Source organism: Podarcis gaigeae (assembly GCF_964106915.1).
Source record: "Podarcis gaigeae genome assembly, chromosome: 6".
NCBI classification, from domain to species: domain Eukaryota; kingdom Metazoa; phylum Chordata; class Lepidosauria; order Squamata; family Lacertidae; genus Podarcis; species Podarcis gaigeae.
In genome coordinates, this window is record NC_139682.1 from 80975733 (window position 1) to 80993368 (window position 17636).

Genomic DNA, 17636 nt, shown 5'->3' on the forward strand with positions numbered 1-17636 from the left:
TACATACATTGTTGTGTAACACTATTTTTTCAAGAGAATCTGAAATTATGTCCCTGTGGCTTAAAGATACTATGTGCGACTGATCCATATCAAAGTCAAGTCCATGCTTCTCTTGCAATCGTTTTTTCTTGTTAGATTTAAGTTTTGTGATGGACATAGAATTATAGAGTTGGAAGAGACCACAAGGGTCATCGAGTCCAACCCCCTGCCAAGCAGGAAACACCATCAGAGCACTCCTGACATATGGTTGTCAAGCCTCTGCTTAAAGACCTCCAAAGAAGGAGACTCCACCACACTCCTTGGTAGCAAATTTCACTGATCTTCCACATGATCTTTACCAAATCTTTCCCCAGTAAGAAATGGTTATATAGTCTTAAGTGCAGGAGAAGGAACAGTACTAAAATGATCACATAGTTGGGAGGGGAATAAGAAGTTATTTTATAAAGCACATTCTTTCAAGTTTGTCCAAGAAACACACAGCACCTGGTACTGATTAAATTGATTGCCTTAGGGAGAATTCCAGAAGCCCAGAGTACTATTTAAGAGTTGGTCTTTGTTTGTGTTTTACTATGGAAGAGCCCATTAACACAGTATTAATAAGGTCGGGTTCCCCATTTCCCCTGAACAATCCCCAACTATCGCAGCCTAGCAAATTTATGACAAATACATCCATTCTCGTTGGCTAATCAACAACTAGAAGAAAAGGAACTTCCACGCTAATGGAAGATATTCGTTGCTTATTTATACAGAACAATTTACTTTTCCCTCAAAGGAAGACAATAATATTGGTGGGGTGGTGACATTAAATAGCCTTAAACTGGGTGCTGTACTACTCAATACCTGATTTTTTCTTCCACAAGAGGTTTTGTAATCATTAGTACCCTTAAAACAAACTTGTACAGTGGTACCTCGGGTTAAAAACTTAATTCGTTCTTGAAGTCTGTTCTTAACCTGAAACTGTTCTTAACCTGAAGCATCACTTTAGCTAATGGGGCCTCCCACTGCCGCTGCACCGCCGCTGCACAATTTCTGTTCTCATCCTGAAGCAAAGTTCTTAACCCAAGGTAATATTTCTGGGTTAGCCTGAAGCGCCTGTAACCTGAAGCGTATGTAACCCGAGGTACCACTGTATATTCCACTTAGCATGCACACTTAATGTTTCCCCAAAGCTGCAGACATACATATCATAACTTAGTAAGATAACATATGAACAAACCTCTTTGCAGTCTACATGCAGCCATATCACTCCTTCTTTCACATGAATAAAACAAGGCAGGAAATATTCGGTTACCTACAATTTCCCATTGCATCCAAATTGGGAAACCGTGGTTGATGGCTTTGGAACAATCCCAGGATATCAGCCAGATTCAAATCATGGTTTCACATCCTGACATGTTCCAAATTCATTTTCTATTATAGACAATTTGGGAAAGTAAGGTTAACAATAGTTAACTGAATATTTCCTGGCTTGTTTGCTTGCTCACCCAAAGGAAGAAGCCAAAAGGCTATGTGCAGGGTACAAGGCTCGTTCATATCTCAGTTGATTAAGCTGATATATAATCATCCAGACATGACCAAATAGCCATGTACTAACAAGAGGGAGCAACAAGGATGTTTTTACATTTCACATTTCTCAAGACAATGTGTTATCAATATACGAACGCTGATGAATTACAAGTTTAACATTTCTTTTGGTATCTGTACATTGCAGGAAAAAACTGCAAATATAATAGCTTCTGCAGCCAACAAAACTCTAAGTCTAAATCATTTCAAGGACATTTGTAACGACTAAGCTAATACCCAATCTTTGTCATTTTTATTAGCTGAAAACAACTGTCCAATAAACTGTTAAAGGATTTGAAAACACCCAACAAAAAATTAAGACAATCTTACTATTCTGTTCAGAAGTCCATGTACTTGCATATACTACATGATGCTTAAAGCTTACTGGCAAATACTTCTAAAAGAACCTTGAAATCAATTTCCCACTCTAACTACAGTGTTAGAGCCCCAAAAGGTTCATTTTAAAAAAAACTTGGGGTGAAAGGGTTTCAGAATCTTCCATAGCTACATGGGACTTTAAAAAAAGTGTTTTTCATTTATTTTCATTTTAAAAAAAATATTATTTAGGGAGGGAAATCTAGTATTTTTCCTGGATAGAAAAACAGACAAAGATTTTCCTCACAAAAGAAGAAGGCTTATACCAGGTTCCCTCAACCTCGGCCCTCCAGATGTTTTGAGACTACAATTCCCATCATCCCTGACCAGTGGTCCTGCTAGCTAGGAATCATGGGAGTTGTAGGCCAAAAACATCTGGAGGGCTGAGATTGAGGAAGCCTGGCTTATACAGAGGAATGAATTGATTTGCACAAAAGAAGTATTTTCAGTGTGAGACCAGGGTAAAGCCTGAGGAATGTGGACATCTTGCTAGACTGGAAAAGGGTATGGTTTTCCATTTAGTTATGAGGCATGGAGGAGATTAGGTATGGGTTTGCAGAATGTAGGGAATCTGAATGACAAGTGCAGTTTTCTGGATTGGAATATTTAAATCTTTTGTAGACTGTAAAGCTAAACATGGTCTGAACTTTGTAAAATGTTTAAAAAGCTAAAAATCCTACTCTTCATCCAGCACCAAAATGACATCAACACTGGCACCAAACAAATCTCTTAGGAGCTACAGCCCAATGCGAATAAGGCTTTCAGAACTTCCCAAATCCTCCCCACATACCCCGCTGCTACACATAGAACTTATAAAAAGAGAAACAAAAGATCTTTCTTAAACCAGGAACATGTTTGCCAGTCATTAGTGGTCATGTTCTCTGGGGCTGAAGGGAGCTGTAATCCAGAAACATCTGGAGGGCCACAGGTTTCCCAGCCATGCTCTAGTCTAGCACATCCAAGGAACCCACGCACATCTTCAAATTTTGGGACTTGCTCATTACATAGCCAGCCATCAAGTCAGACCTAATCCATTGAATTCATGTGCATCCATCTACTGCACCAGCAGTTAATTGGCAAACGCAGCACAGCTTTCTATCTGGAAAATGTGAAGAAATTGTGGCAATGGGATAAAGATAGAAGAGATATATTAAAGGAGGATAAAAAGTTGCTGAAGAGGACACCAAAAAGCCTGAGAGGGAGAAGCAAACAGGGAATGAGAAGATGGGTTCATGTTTTGTTTTTGTTTTTTTCATGGAGCCTTAAGCCAAAGGCAAAAAATCAGCATGGTGAGGTGGCCGTTTACATGTTGCAGATGGGGTGATGATCCTTAGAGGTGGTGCTAAAGCTGGGAGCAGTAATGGGATTAAGATGAAGAACCAAGCAGAAGGGAGCAGAAAGATGGACTAGCCCTCTTAAAATAGAAAGTCTACCCCATTAAATTCTCATTTCTGAATTTATTCGGCATTTATTTCTCTCAGTCCAACAACTAGACTTTTGAAGTCTATAAAATAAGTCAGTTAATTCAAAAGGATGCTTCTTTTGAAACACTCCAGCTACAAGCTTTTCCCCCTGCAAAATGTAATACTGCTCTTAAGACCATTGGTGTTTGATCTCAGAGAGCAAATAGACTTTTTTATCCAGAATGTATGAACAGCACTCCGATCTTTGAAAAAGTAGTCTCTTTTGAATCGTAGAACTAAATGTTTTCAATATAGCATATTTAATAAACCACAACCTGCAGAACCATAAAGAGCTTTGGCAAAACAAACAAATAGAATTCCCTACAAATGCAAAAGCAATAAAATGATTACCAACCAGGAAAGTAAAATGGCCATAGTTTTTTTATAGCATAAAATAGAACTTTCTTCCTTAAGATTAATTAGTTCTAATTTAATCCTGAAGAAGCAATTCGCTGACAACGCACAATGAATAATTAATCCATGTGCCAGATAAAAAGAATCCTTTTATGATCTTCTAACACAAGGTATTAAGAGTTGAAATGAAAGGGGAAATGCATGGAACTACTTAGGGCACAAAATGCAATGGAGCTTCTGGAAAGAATTCTAGCAAAACATTTCACCCTAACTCCCATGTAGACCAGGCTAGCCAGAAGTTCCATAATTGCATGCATTCTTAAAATAACAACAACAACAAAATAGTTACTGTTGCTGGGCAATTCAAAAACCTATTAAATTCTCAAGTTTAAAAATAGTACAGTAACAAACAGAAACACAAACTACAGTCTTCATTTAGATACACTTCTTTTGACATTTATGCTGCAATTTAACACTATCCTGCTTCCTTGTCTGCTGACCCTCGCACCCTCTGGCATTTCCATATAATAAAAGAGCTTATATTCTGCTAGGTAACTTTTTTAAAGATGGGCGCTTTGAAACATTAACATGGCCAAAAAAAGTTTAGGAATCCAAATTACTTTAATGCCCCACGGACTTCCAGGCAGAAAGCATGCTAGCAAGTAATATAATGCAATGTAAATTTTGAAATGTCGTTGTTAAATAAAAGACAGCATTTAATCCTAATCATAATTGGCCCTGTAAAATATTTAGGATGGGGTGCAAGAGCCACTCCACCCAAATTTCATTAAGATATACGGCAGTGTGGGAGCAAGCATCACAAGCTAGCCCTGGGTGCCTTGTAACAGGGTGGATTTGCACAGGACAGCAGAAGGACTAGGAAATGACTCACTAATACAGATAACGAGTCGGGACTTTCCACTGTTGTGAAGGCACTTTTCAAAAGTTACTCATTGTAACACAGTGCATAGGACTTGGGAGAGAGAAATAACCCACAGAAAAAAATGAAGCAATACTTGCAATACTTTAACAACATTAAGAAAAACAATACAATCTAACAAGGAAAACCTTGCAAGGAGACCTTGCAACAACACAGACAAGAGAGATCCCCTTCATTGCTGCACTCACGGCAAGTTTGGAGAGAGCAGGAAGGGGCTTGCTAGCCCTTCTTATGCTCAAGTAAGGTCAATGTCTCCCATTCAAGTGAAGAAACCATCTGGGGGCAATCAAACTGGGGAAATCTGTTCAAGAAGGTCCCATACTGTAGACAGTGCGTAGATAATACTCCGCAAAGAAGAGCCTGTTATGTTTTAATGGCCTTGGGGCTAATATTTGGCACAGTAGGGTTTCTGACGAGAGTCAATGGACTGGCTTTACTTTTAAAAAAACGTTGCACATCTCTTTTGAATGCATCTCTTTAACATTTGTACTTCTTTTTAATGCATTTCGCTAATACAAGCTAGCAGTTCAAAATCTTCTGCTCTGGAATGAAGCTCATTCTTTTAAAAACAGCACACAGAGACTGCAGTTAGAGGCAGGGAAGGGAAGGGAACACATGCACAGCCCTTAAAACCTGGCACCTTAAACTTACAGCTTCACAATGCCACATCAAGAGGACAGAGGTGGTGCTATTGTATTCAGGGTTAGAAAAGCATTCAGAAATCCTTAGGTGGCAGCGGCAGAAGCAGTACAGCCAGCCTTGTCATCCTATTTTTTTTAAGGCTCAAGTCTGAAACATTTTTTGATGTCTAAAGTTCATTGCACAATAATCAGAGAGCCAATATATTTTGAATCCTATGTCTGTTACAAAAATATTAGATATTTCTTCCATTTACCCATGGCATAGCATCATAGCCACCTATTCCTACTCAGGACTTGGCTGCAGGTTTCGAAGGATATCTTTGAAGGATATCTGGTGAAGACAGCAGCCGCAGTGCAGCAATCCATGCTAGGCGGCCTAGAGTCACCATTTATATTTCCCACAATGCCCTGGGGTGACCCGGGGGCCGTTGTGGAAAATTTAAATGGTGCCTCAGCAGCCTCAGGACAGGTGTCAGTGCAGCAATAAGCCCTGACAGAATCCTGATACCACAGTTGCTTGCAGGTGCCACATGCTGATGCTAGGCTTCTTCAAGGCAAGAACTGCCACAAAAGTTGCGGCTGGTGAATGTTAGGTACAGGTACCATCAGCCAAAGGCAGCACTCGGAAATGACAGACTTTGCTGCCTGGGTATATCTCTGGGTAGTGGATGGTGGATAAAAGTCCTGTGTGAACTGGTCCCTGTTCTCAGTTTGGACCATCTTCACCTGGCCTGAGAGCACAGGACACAGAATGACTCCAGCTATGAAAGTTGCTGCTACCTAGAGAGCATCAGAGTGGGGGTTGTTGCTGTTGCTCGGAGTCAAAATTTAATTTTGCAGATGCGTAAGTTATGTTCTTGTATTTTTATTGATAGATCTTATTAAGAATTGTTATCAGTGAATTGTACAATTTTATTGTACTTTTATTAATATGAGAGTAGCCAATTTCTTATGTGATTATTTATATTTTGTTATGACTTGTGAATTATGTAATCATTTTGATGTTGTGATCTGCTTTGAGCATAATTTACTGTGGAAAAGTAGTATAAAAGTAAACAATTATGATTATTGTTTTTATAAAACGGTATTTCAACAATTAGCAAGGTTCTAAAACAATGCTAACTCCAATTGTTTTAGAATCAGCAGTGGACTTAGTGATAAAAGGCAGAATGAAAATGAAAACATAAGGATCCACAAAAGGGGGGCAGAGAAGTCAAAGGGGATATGATGTCTGTATTTTGTTTCTTTTTTATTATGGTTTGTGAAATGAAAAATGCAAAAATAAAGTAAAAAAACCCACAAAGGTTCTAAAACAATGGTTACCTATTGACTTATATATAAAACAACATTAAGCAACCTTACCAAAAGAAGTAGCCAAGATTCTCATTGCATTGCTCAAGACATCCTTACCTGCACTTTTTTTAAAGCTACTGGCACACCGTCCAACAAACATGTGGCTCTGTAAACTTCACTAAACTGTCCACGGCCAATCTTCTTTTCTATTCGGAAGTTTGCTAAAGTATTGTAGCCCATGTCGGGTCGTAAGGCTTTCTGCAGTCAAGGATACAAGAAAACATAAGGTATACTTTACATACTGGAGGAGTATGTGCAATCATACTTTCCCCCCTCCCAACAGCCAGTTGCTTATACCATTAGCTTTAAGAACATGAATGTGAGATTGGCTGCACAAAGTACAGAGGCTTTAAAAAGGCAAGTATGTGTGCACTGGCAGAAATAAGCAGTACTCAGTCACAGTGTTCGAAAAACTATATGGGTGTATTTGTTCTGAGTTTCCTTATGTTTGCTTTGGAACTGCCTAGGTTCCTAACCCTGGAAAGTCAGTATGCATCCAGTTTGGAATGGATTCTAAGTTACTGGGTTTGAAAACTGAGAACTAACCCTTTCCTAGCTCCACCACATCACCAAGTGTCTGTGTGTCAACACTGCACTGTCACTGGTTGGCAGTTTTCTTCTAGACTCAACCCAAGGTCCTGACTTTGAACTTCAAACCCTTAAATGGTTTTAGGTTCCAATCCTCCCAAAATGTTCCTAACCAATACCTTCAAGATTAGGTAGGTGCACTCAGAAGAAGGCCTTTTCAGTCTGTCCAGAGAGATTGATACTGTTCCCAGGTAAGGACTGAGGACAGTTTTATTTGTGGGGCTTTTTAAAATCATGGTTTTATCTGCCTTCATATTAAACTGTTGTTTCTATTGTTTACTTTCTGGGTCACATTCTAATTAGGTTTTATGTAAAGGTACCTTGTGTACTTTTTGTAAAAAGGAATATAAATGAATGCAATTGACAAAAATAAATGAAAATTACATCCAACCCTATACATGCTTACTTAGATATACATCCCAGTGAGTTCAGTGGGGCCTATCTCCAGGTAAGTGGGCATAGAATTGCAGATAAGAGTTCCTGTCAGTGGCACTTAGACCTACAGTCCTTCCCCTACTGTCGACAAGTCCTCTGACAAGTCAGACTAGGGTGATAAATTGTGATCAATAACACTGTTTGTTCCCATTTCACCTGATATCGTAAGTATTCCTTTTAAGGATTCAGGTCTAGTCATATTGTTAAAATATACATGTATAGTTGTGTATTTTCAAGAGAAACATGATCATGTATGTGCTTCTGAGTGTCAGCCAATTTAACAGTGTCTACATAATTCCTAGGCGTAAGTGGACATTCTAGCCAAGAGGTATGAGAAAACTTCCTAGTGTCCAGTACAGATGAGGAGAAAAGGATGGGAAACCCAGGCCAAATTACTTCTGAAAATTGTAGTTGAAGAAGATGGATTAGTACTGGCCTGGAATCAGAGCAAGTTCTGTCTGCATTGAAGGCATGCACCTGCAATGCTATCTGTGACCAATGCTTTATCTACTACTGAGATATGGAAACTGAGCAGCCGTTAACAGATTGCTTTAGAGATCTGGAAATTGATGCAGAAATGCAGAGTTCTAAGATCCACAGTTCTTGATTATATTTAACTGTTTGTATTCTGAAGTTGGATATGCTCCATTTGATGTAGAATATATACCTGTAACTGGCTTCTCCTGTTTTTGGAGGAGACAGCAAAGATTCTAAGAGAGAAAACCGAGAGTCAGTGATACTCCAGGTTGTTCTCTGTTCTGTATCCCAAGCATTTTATATTTCAAAGTTTTGCATACTCTTGTGACATGCAGCATCCAAACAAAAGCAGTAACAAAATGAAGGACGGCAACAATTTTGTCATTTTGTGCCCTTGCATTTCAATTTAAAAGCAAAAACAGCAGCAATTCTAAATGCTGTAAGTACTCAATTAGTCTTCTTTGAACTGCAGCGGGTGTTAGAAATGATTCTATGGCTTTTGCCTCCCCGATGCTCAGTTACACAATAAAAAATAAATTATTGTTCCTTAGAAGCACCTACATCCAAATACGTTGCTGCTTCGATAGTAATGGTATTGCAGCAATTCAGCTATGTATATTCAAAATGAAGCCTATGCAGATTTAATGAGGTTATCTGCAGCATTTAGAGTAAAAACGGAGAAACTTGGTGGAGTTCTCTCTTATTGTTCAAATGTTCATGTTGCAGAGAACCAGGAAGTGGCTTCATTAAGCTACGGGGTTCTGTGGTTGTTTAACCAGCATATATTTCAAAATTTGAATTGGGAATTGCATCCTCTGTCTGCGCAGTAACTTGACAAACATTAGCGTGAACTACTAAGGCAGTGTGACAACCGCATGCTGAGAGCAAAGTCTCACTAATGTGTTTTGGCATGCAGGTTTGTAATCACACATTTACATATGCAATGACCTACATTTGCATGTCAGATCACACACTGTCTGGCTTTATTAAGACTGGGCACCTCCCTGTGTTTGGCGGCCAGAGTGGCGAGAGCGGGCCAGAGGGCGGTGTTTTTTTGGCAGTTGAGGGATGAACTGCCACCGAGGATTAGACTGATATGGCCTGAGCATTAGACACTTCATTAGAGGTAATCTGTTTAACAGTGGGCAGTGTATGTAAACTTCACAGCCCATTTGCAGCACCTCCCCCTCTGCCTCCCCAGCCCCAATGGCCTTTCTTCAAAGGGCAGTGTGGCTGACTGACAGCTTGTCTCATCTGCTCCCTTGTCTTGTCATACAATTTAGACGTGGAGACCTGACATGAGAAGGAACATAGCTGCACATCTCCCAACTATCACCCGGGCCTCCCTCCCAGCTACTATGCAATTTGGGAAAGCAATAAACTCATGCATAATGGGAGCATCAGTTGGTCAGAGAACATATTACATACATTTTGGTAAAGATCACACTGCATCTTAGACCAGCACATTAAAAAGAAAAGGAGTGGCAACAACTTCTACATCTCAACTGGGGTGTTGCTTTTGGCATAACATAATCCATCTATTGAGCTAGATTATCGGGGCCCTAACCATTCTCTCCCATGTTCTGGGCAGACCCAGTGCTGCCTCCTTGCAAACCGCAGTTTGCAAATCAGAAGGCAGTCACAGGAACATGCTTTGGATTATTTATTTATTTTATTTTGTTGTTTATTAAACATATATCCCTCACCTTCCATCAAAGGAGCCCAGGGCAGCAGCAACATGTCAATGCAAAAAAAAAACTAAAAGCATTCACCTATTCACAAAGCTATTAATTTCAGTTTTCAAATTATTTCAGGATTGGACACCTACACCAACGTGAATTATGGTTAATGCTAGCCTGGGTGGGTTCCCTTGTAACCAGGTCTAGAAACAAGGGTGTTTAGAAATCCTGGTTGTGACAGTACCTTCAACTGGTATTTTGGTATCCTCAAAGTGAAGATGTGCACATACAAACACAGTGTGCAGACGTACATCAGACAGTCATGACTGGCCAAAAAAAAGGGCACATCATCTTTGAAAGCATACATCTCCCCATCACACTTTTTAGTGTATGGGCGACAAACCACTGGTGTATAGCAGCGGAACATGACTACCACCTGAGGTGTAAATAGGCTCAAATTCCAAAGCAACAGCTGTGCTGAAATCTGTGAATGTTAACAACTTTCCCACTCCCCGTTTGTAACTTAAAACTTGTTATGTATCAGAAAAACATTTCATCCTTTTAATTAGACTGTTTTTCGCTGCTGTCCCGACACTCCGCTGAAAAACAGGGTTACACAAACTCATTCTTGGTATGCCTTTCGAAATCCAAGAAGAAACTTTGTTCTGCTACTGTTTCTTCGTTTACTTCTGAATACATACCGTAATTTGCACTGACGCAATTATGATTTAGCAAACTGCATTCTCTCTCAGGTCACTATTTGATATTAGCATTCCCATGGAGCTACACAAAAAGATTCTATGATACAGAAATTTGAGTTGTACTGGCACATCTGCGCTTCAAATTTTAAGGGATGTTCTTACAGGGCTGTCCACCAACTAACTCCTAAAGCTCCTACTACTAGTGGCCTCTCTACCAATCTCAGTCACCACCAAAGGGTTACCCAAGAACCATATTGCCCTGAGGGGGCAAGATAGAGCATCACAGAGAGGAGCTCTAGCTTCATGACTTCCATCTGAGATAAATTGGTCGTCCCTCAACAACTGGGTGGGGACATGGGTGGCGCTGTGAGTTAAACCACAGAGCCTAGGACTTGCCAATCAGAAGGTTGGCGGTTCGAATCCCCGCAACGGGGTGAGCTCCCGTTGCTCAGTCCCTGCTCCTGCCAACCTAGCAGTTCAAAAACACATCAAAGTGCAAGCAGATAAATAGGTACCGCTCCAGCGGGAAGGTAAACGGCGTTTCCGTGCGCTGCTCTGGTTCACCAGAAGTGGCTTAGTCATGCTGTCCACATGACCCGGAAGCTGTCTGCGGACAAACGTCGGCTCCCTCGGCCAATAAAGCGAGATGAGTGCCGCAACCCCAGAGTCGGTCACGACTGGACCTAATGGTCAGGGGTCCCTTTACCTTTACAACAACTGCCACCACAGGGCTTTTCAAAATCCAGCTTACCTTCAGGGTAGAGAGGAGAAATGTAGTTTTGAAAAAGGTTTTCTATTGTTGTTGAAGCTAGACTAGTGCTTATCGCGTTAGCGTTTCTACAAGAACTGATTTGTGATTCACCTTAAACAGAGTATAGTTACAAACAAACAAACAAACAAACAAACTGGAGTCCAAGTTGCAACAGTAAAAAAAAAAGGAAAAAAATCCATAGCACCATTCTAGGGCTACAGTATGTAATGGAAATGAACAGAATAACATCGGCAAAATGTAAGTTCTCTGGGCTTTTAAATTCTGAATTAATGTACCCCTTCCTACCTAGTCTGAGCAACTAATGCAATGTCCTACCTGTGGCTGAAATTGAGGAACAGGAGGGCCTGGCATGCCTTGAGATTGCTCATCCATTGTTTCAAATCACAACACTTTCAAGTGACCTGTACAAAAATATGAATGACCTTTATAAAAATACGACACAATGAAATATTTTTGAAATATTTCAAAACCTCTTTGGTTTTATTTCCATAGCATCATTAGCTTACACAGGAATTTACAGGGCAGGACAAAGGACTTTACCATCTATTTATATGGCTGGTATGTTTTGTTGTTGTTGTTTTTCCACTGATGTTATGTTTTTTGAAATATTAATGTATTATATGAATCCCCTCCCCTTTCCCCTCTGCTATTATATATTGTATATTTTTCTTTGAGGTAAGTTGCTTGGAAACCTTTGGGTGACAAGCGACTAACAAGTTGTTTTTGTTGTTACAGTGTCAGACCACAGAAATATGTAAGCAGGGGGGAAATGTGTGCCCCTGAAGTTACATTTGCTTGGTTCATATAGGGAAAGATGAGGATTAAGGAGTTAAACTAAGGGATGGCCTATTATGTCCTCATACATTCAAGTCCATTATGTGACATGAAAATACTCTTTAAGTCAGAGCTTTACCAACTTTTCATGTTGGTGACACACTTTTTAGACATGCATCATTTCGCGACACAGTAATTCAGTTTTGCATCATTGTGCAACACAGTAATTCAGTTTTACTAGCAAACCGGAGGTTAAACTAACCCCTTTCTAGCCCCAGGAGGAGCGTGGGGAGCATTTGTGCGATACACACCGACACATTGCAGCTAACACTCTAACATGTCGCGACACACAGTTTGGAAAGCTCTGCTTTAAGTGATCAACCCTCTGAGGGCAAGTTCACACATGAATGCTCATGAATCAATGAAATCAACACTTGCCTGACAAGTGATTTCCAATCTTTTCAGACCCACAACCCACCTTTAGCCCTAACATTAATTTGGGGACCCATTTCTTTCCTTTCTTCCTTTTTTAAAACCATATAACTGTATATAACATACAACTGTATAGCAGTAGTGCTTCTGCTGTGACCCACTTAGGTGAGGCTGCAACCCAACTCACCAGCTGTAAACCAATAGAAAAGACAGCCACAGATAAAATAATTCCCCCCATATATATATATATATATATATATATATATATATATTACTCATTTACTATCTTTTTTTAATAATAAAAAAACCAAAAACAAAAATTCCCTTTAAAAATCCTCTTTTTCAAATGCGCATCTCCCAGGAGCAGAGTGTAAGAGAAGATTAGGACTCATTTAAAAGAAAGAAAATTGACTACATTTTGTAGCCTGTCATTTTCTCTCAACATCGCTGCTTCTATTCATGTAGGTGCCTGAGATCAGAATCAAATGTGAAAGCATTCTGATCGATATAAAAAACCAGCTAGCTACAAAGAACAAAAAAGCTTCTCTACAGATCCTTATTAAAACAAAACCAAAAATGCAAATATTTTTAACCTAGAAACGCTGAAGGAGTCTATCCAATTGGGAAACAGCATCAAAAGGAAAACACTTTTTAACAGACAAGTTACTTAAAAAAAAAAAATTAAAACTGTTTCCTAACCCAAAGTTTTGGACATAGTGTAAATCATCTTACTTCTTTAAATGTCAGTTTTATGCTTTTTCTCTTTCCAGGAGTTTTTAAGCTGTGGAAATCGTTCAGAATAAGGGAAACATCAATATTTTGCCCTTTTAACTCTTAAACCAGAAGCAAAGCTTTTCTACAGAACTGTTCTTATTGGTCTTTGCCCTTTGTTGAATAGTGGCAATAAAACTGCTCCATAGCAAATGCTTTTCCCATCTACTTTGCATCTCAAAAACAAATGTCGCTAGCATTTTTACAATGAATTGAATAGCACACATCTTTAAGATAATAGCTGGTACAGAAGCTGAATTTACCATCTATACAATCCAGCTTCGTTACGCATTATCTTTGTCCTGGCTGTCATGTAACAGTTTTTAATTCAAATAACAAAAGCTCCTGTTTAAATATTTCCCTCCTCTTAAAAAAAAAAAAAAAATCAACTTTCAGACTAGTTTTCAAACTGCGTGCTGAGAAACCCCACAGGTTCTCTGGAAACTTATCAGACGATCATTCAATTAGAACATCGTGACAGAGTAACTTTCTTAAAAATCACTGCGCATGCAAAACACTATCAGATAGGTTTTCAAACACATGGTTTACCCTGTCAGTCATGTAGGTCAATGGTGAGTCCAACAAGCCCGGCAGAGAAGCCTGCAGAGAGATCGCCTGGCTTGATCAACTCATAAAGGACTTTGGGTTGGTGAGAAAAGGGCCTGTCAGCTTGCTAGAGGACAATCAAAGTTGCCTGAAGCTGACGCAGAGTGAGAAGTTCCTGGCCAGAACAAAACACATTGGGGTTAAATACCACTACATACGCCAGATGATCCAGGATGGACTTGTGGAGCTATCCTACTGCAGCACCCAAGAGATGACTGCTGACATCCTGACGAAACCCCTGCCAAGAGAGAGTTTCCAGAATCTACGTGTCAAGCTGGGGCTCTGGGTGGTTGAATAAAGTTGTTTATATTTTGTGTATGTTGTATTGCCTGAGAAGGGGTATGTGGGATGTAAACACAGGAGCAGTCAATGACAACATTCCTAGAGTGTACATGTTCACATGTACTGGGAGACCACACCTTAGAAGTGACCCTAGAATTTCATGCAATCAGGTGGCGCTGTGGGTTAAAGCCTCAGCGCCTAGGACTTGCCGATCGAAAGGTCGGCGGTTCGAATCCCTGCGGCGGGGTGCGCTCCCGCTGCTCGGTCCCAGAGCCTGCCAACCTAGCAGTTCGAAAGCGCCTCCGGGTGCAAGTAGATAAATAGGGACCGCTTACCAGCGGGAAGGTAAACGGCGTTTCCGTGTGCGGCTCTGGCTCGCCAGAGCAGCGATGTCACGCTGGCCACGTGACCCGGAAGTGTCTCCGGACAGCGCTCGCCCCTGGCCTCTTGAGTGAGATGGGCGCACAACCCCAGAGTCTGTCAAGACTGGCCCGTACGGGCAGGGGTACCTTTACCTTTTACCTTTTAAACAGGTTCTGTTACAGATACAGAGGGCTTTCAAGGAGTCGGGGGCAAGGAATCAAAATGGAAAGTGTTCTTGAAGGTCAAGCTATAGTTTCCAATGCTCTTATTTCAGACTTTTTGGAAATTAGTGCATCCCATTCATACATACTGATTCACTTCCTCAGTGCCTGCTAAATAAGAAGGAATAGGTAAGGGCAAACATTGGCTTCAGACTTGGCACAACCAACACTTTAAAAAATAATTCTGCCCACTTATTCAAAAGCCTAGAAGTCACAATCTTTCAAAGGACATCCTGTGTATACCCTCTGATTACTTTATAAATGGGGAGGGTTTTACCAAGAATCTCTTGAACATTATTGTACCCTTTAATTCCTAACTGACAGGAACACCAAAGATTTAGTAGAGCACCTAAAACACAGAAAAAACTGAAAGTGGCGATAAGACCAAAATATTGCTGGCAGCGACATTTTTTTCCACAACGCTTGGCAAACACACTGTTATTTAGGATGCATGATGAGGTCAATGTTGGCAACTCCTTGCAAGATCCCAACAAGTTTTTGAACGTAAGGCTCAAAAATACAAAGAAGTCTTAGTGCAGTAATACTACATTGGAAAAATTAGATCTCTGTCTAGGCAAGTCTGGGAAAAAAACAGAATTTAAATGCCCAAGCAGTCTGCAGAGGAATTTAAGGCCACAAGTGTCTTAAACTATGATGTGGATATCACTAATTGGATCTGATTCCTTATTATGTAAGCTTGCAGTAATAATCTCACATTTCTCTTTTAAAAAATCTTAATCAGGAAAGAATGACACCAATGTAGCACAGCAGAACAAGTGCTAGACTTTGGGGGCACCTGGGTTCAAATCTTTGCTTAGCCATGATGCTACCTGGGAGTCCTCCAGCAAATTTCTCTTGGCCTGACCTACCACACAATATTACTGCTAGCATAAAATAAGATAACCCCATGTCAACTCCAACATGAATCTTACAATATTATATGTCTGCCACTAATAACATAGCTGAAGACTATAGTGAGTTTGGACAATTCATCTCAATTTAAGCTGAAACATGTATGCACCTGTTGCTTGCATGCACACCCAAGGGTTGAAGTTTGCTTACTAGCTCAGCTTATTCCAAAGCTGTTAACCATAGTTTCCCAGATGAAACCGGAAGCTATGAAAGACTTCCTGGTTTGTTTGTTGGCTGGTTAGTTGGTTTGCTTCCTTGCTTGTTCATGTGAAAGGAGGAGCAAAAGTCCACACTCAGCAAGAAAGCCCATTAATATCTCAGCTAATTACACGTTTACAGATACAGTTCTTTTAAATTTCTGGTTTAGATACAATATAAAATAGAAAGAAAGAACTTGTATAGGCACAGAAGGCAACAAAATCAATTCTCACCATTTAGCTGTATTCTTAGCATTTAATAGATGGAGTTGATTTCAATTTTCTGCTATAAAGAGGTAAACTAATATTTGAACTAAACAACTATCTGTTAACTCCTCTACCTTCCCATTATCATACATATTAGAGTAACACCTGTACAAAGCAGCTATGCTTTGTAGTATGGCAGACTTACATTTTAGCAAAATAAATACAACAAATAAGGCGTGCGTGTTGTTAATTCCTTCATTGTTTTCGCAGGTTTGAGGACGATGCTTTGTATTTACAACTTGCCACTAGCAAATCACAGAACACATTTTATTACTTCTGTTTTACATTTGTTTTAGGTAACCTGTTGATTTTCAGGCTTTCTTCAGCCAGAAAACCCTTTTCATTTTTGACTCGTTAAGATGGAGCAACTTGTTACACCGTACCGCCAACCACTGACACAAGGATCACACTTGACGTAACACTGGTAACATACAAATGCATATCTCTATCTTTCTCTCTCCCCCCCCCCAAAAAAAAAACACTTACAGGTAGCAACCGCTAGACGATGCAGCAGATCCAGATAAGGACCTCATATTGGGGAGAGAGAAGTTCAGGATTCTGGTGAAAACTGCACCCCTAGAGGCCGTTTGCCCAGATACTAAAGACTTATAGGCACAAAGGCTATTTTCCCATATGTTGCACCTAATCTTAGTTCTGCTGAGTGTACATTACCAACTTAGGTCCATCAATTTCTTTGCAGAACTCAGATATAACCCTATGTATTTTCAATTGTAATAACTAGTATTGCAACACAGAACACATCCAACACCCTTCTGTAGCTGCACACTGCAGGAAAAGATCAGTGTTGAGAGAACCAATATCTTTCAGGGGGTCTTGCAAGTTTTGCTGATCTTACCACTGAGGAACCCATGTCCAGGTTTCACTTGGGGAAGTTGGGGGATTCCCAGAATGCAATGCCACCTATCTAATCCACATATTCTCAACCTGCGGGTTGCAGGTCAAAGCTAGAGTATCAGAACAAGGGAACAAACCATATGCAACCAAGGCTAGCCCCCGAAAGGCCCCTAACTACTGATTTTAATCCATTTGTTAGGTTATAAATTCTTTGGAGGGGGTGTCATTTTCTTTAAAGCTGCACAGTGCAAACCATGCAGAGAACATGAACAGTCTGGAGGCATTAGCCCAACCTAAAACATTAAGAAGAAGCCTTAAAGAGAGACTTCAGGGTTTTTTTAACATATTTGCATGCAACCAAAATTAAGGCTGCACAATTACTGTGCTTACACTGGGGAATGGGTTCTCAAAGTGACTTGAATGTCTCAGCATAATTTGGGACAAGCAGAATTGTATTTGTTTCCAAACCTCATTCTTACCCCAGGAAAGTTATAGGAAATTTAAAAGCACTGGGGATGAATGTGTTACAGACTGCTTACTATTTAGTATCAGTTCAATGGTTGTGTTCTCTTCCTTTGGGCCCAGCAAACACTTATTTATCATATAAGACACATA

The 17636-nt window shown here is 40.1% G+C and overlaps 1 protein-coding gene across 8 annotated transcripts in view; it reads right to left on the reverse strand.

Moving 5' to 3' along the window:
- NEK7 (NIMA related kinase 7) overlaps positions 1 to 17636 on the reverse strand; it is an 87692-nt gene that overhangs the window by 52871 nt on the left and 17185 nt on the right. For 7 of the 8 annotated variants that reach the window (XM_083745371.1, XM_083745372.1, XM_083745375.1 and 4 more), the window contains 2 exons: positions 11657 to 11742; positions 6747 to 6887 (listed from right to left, as the gene is read on the reverse strand). In XM_083745371.1, the coding sequence (XP_083601497.1) occupies positions 6747 to 6887; positions 11657 to 11713 (198 nt within the window). In that variant the 5' untranslated portion in view covers positions 11714 to 11742. The remainder of the gene's footprint in view (positions 1 to 6746; positions 6888 to 11656; positions 11743 to 17636) is intronic. The other variant, XM_083745376.1, reaches the window with a different exon arrangement.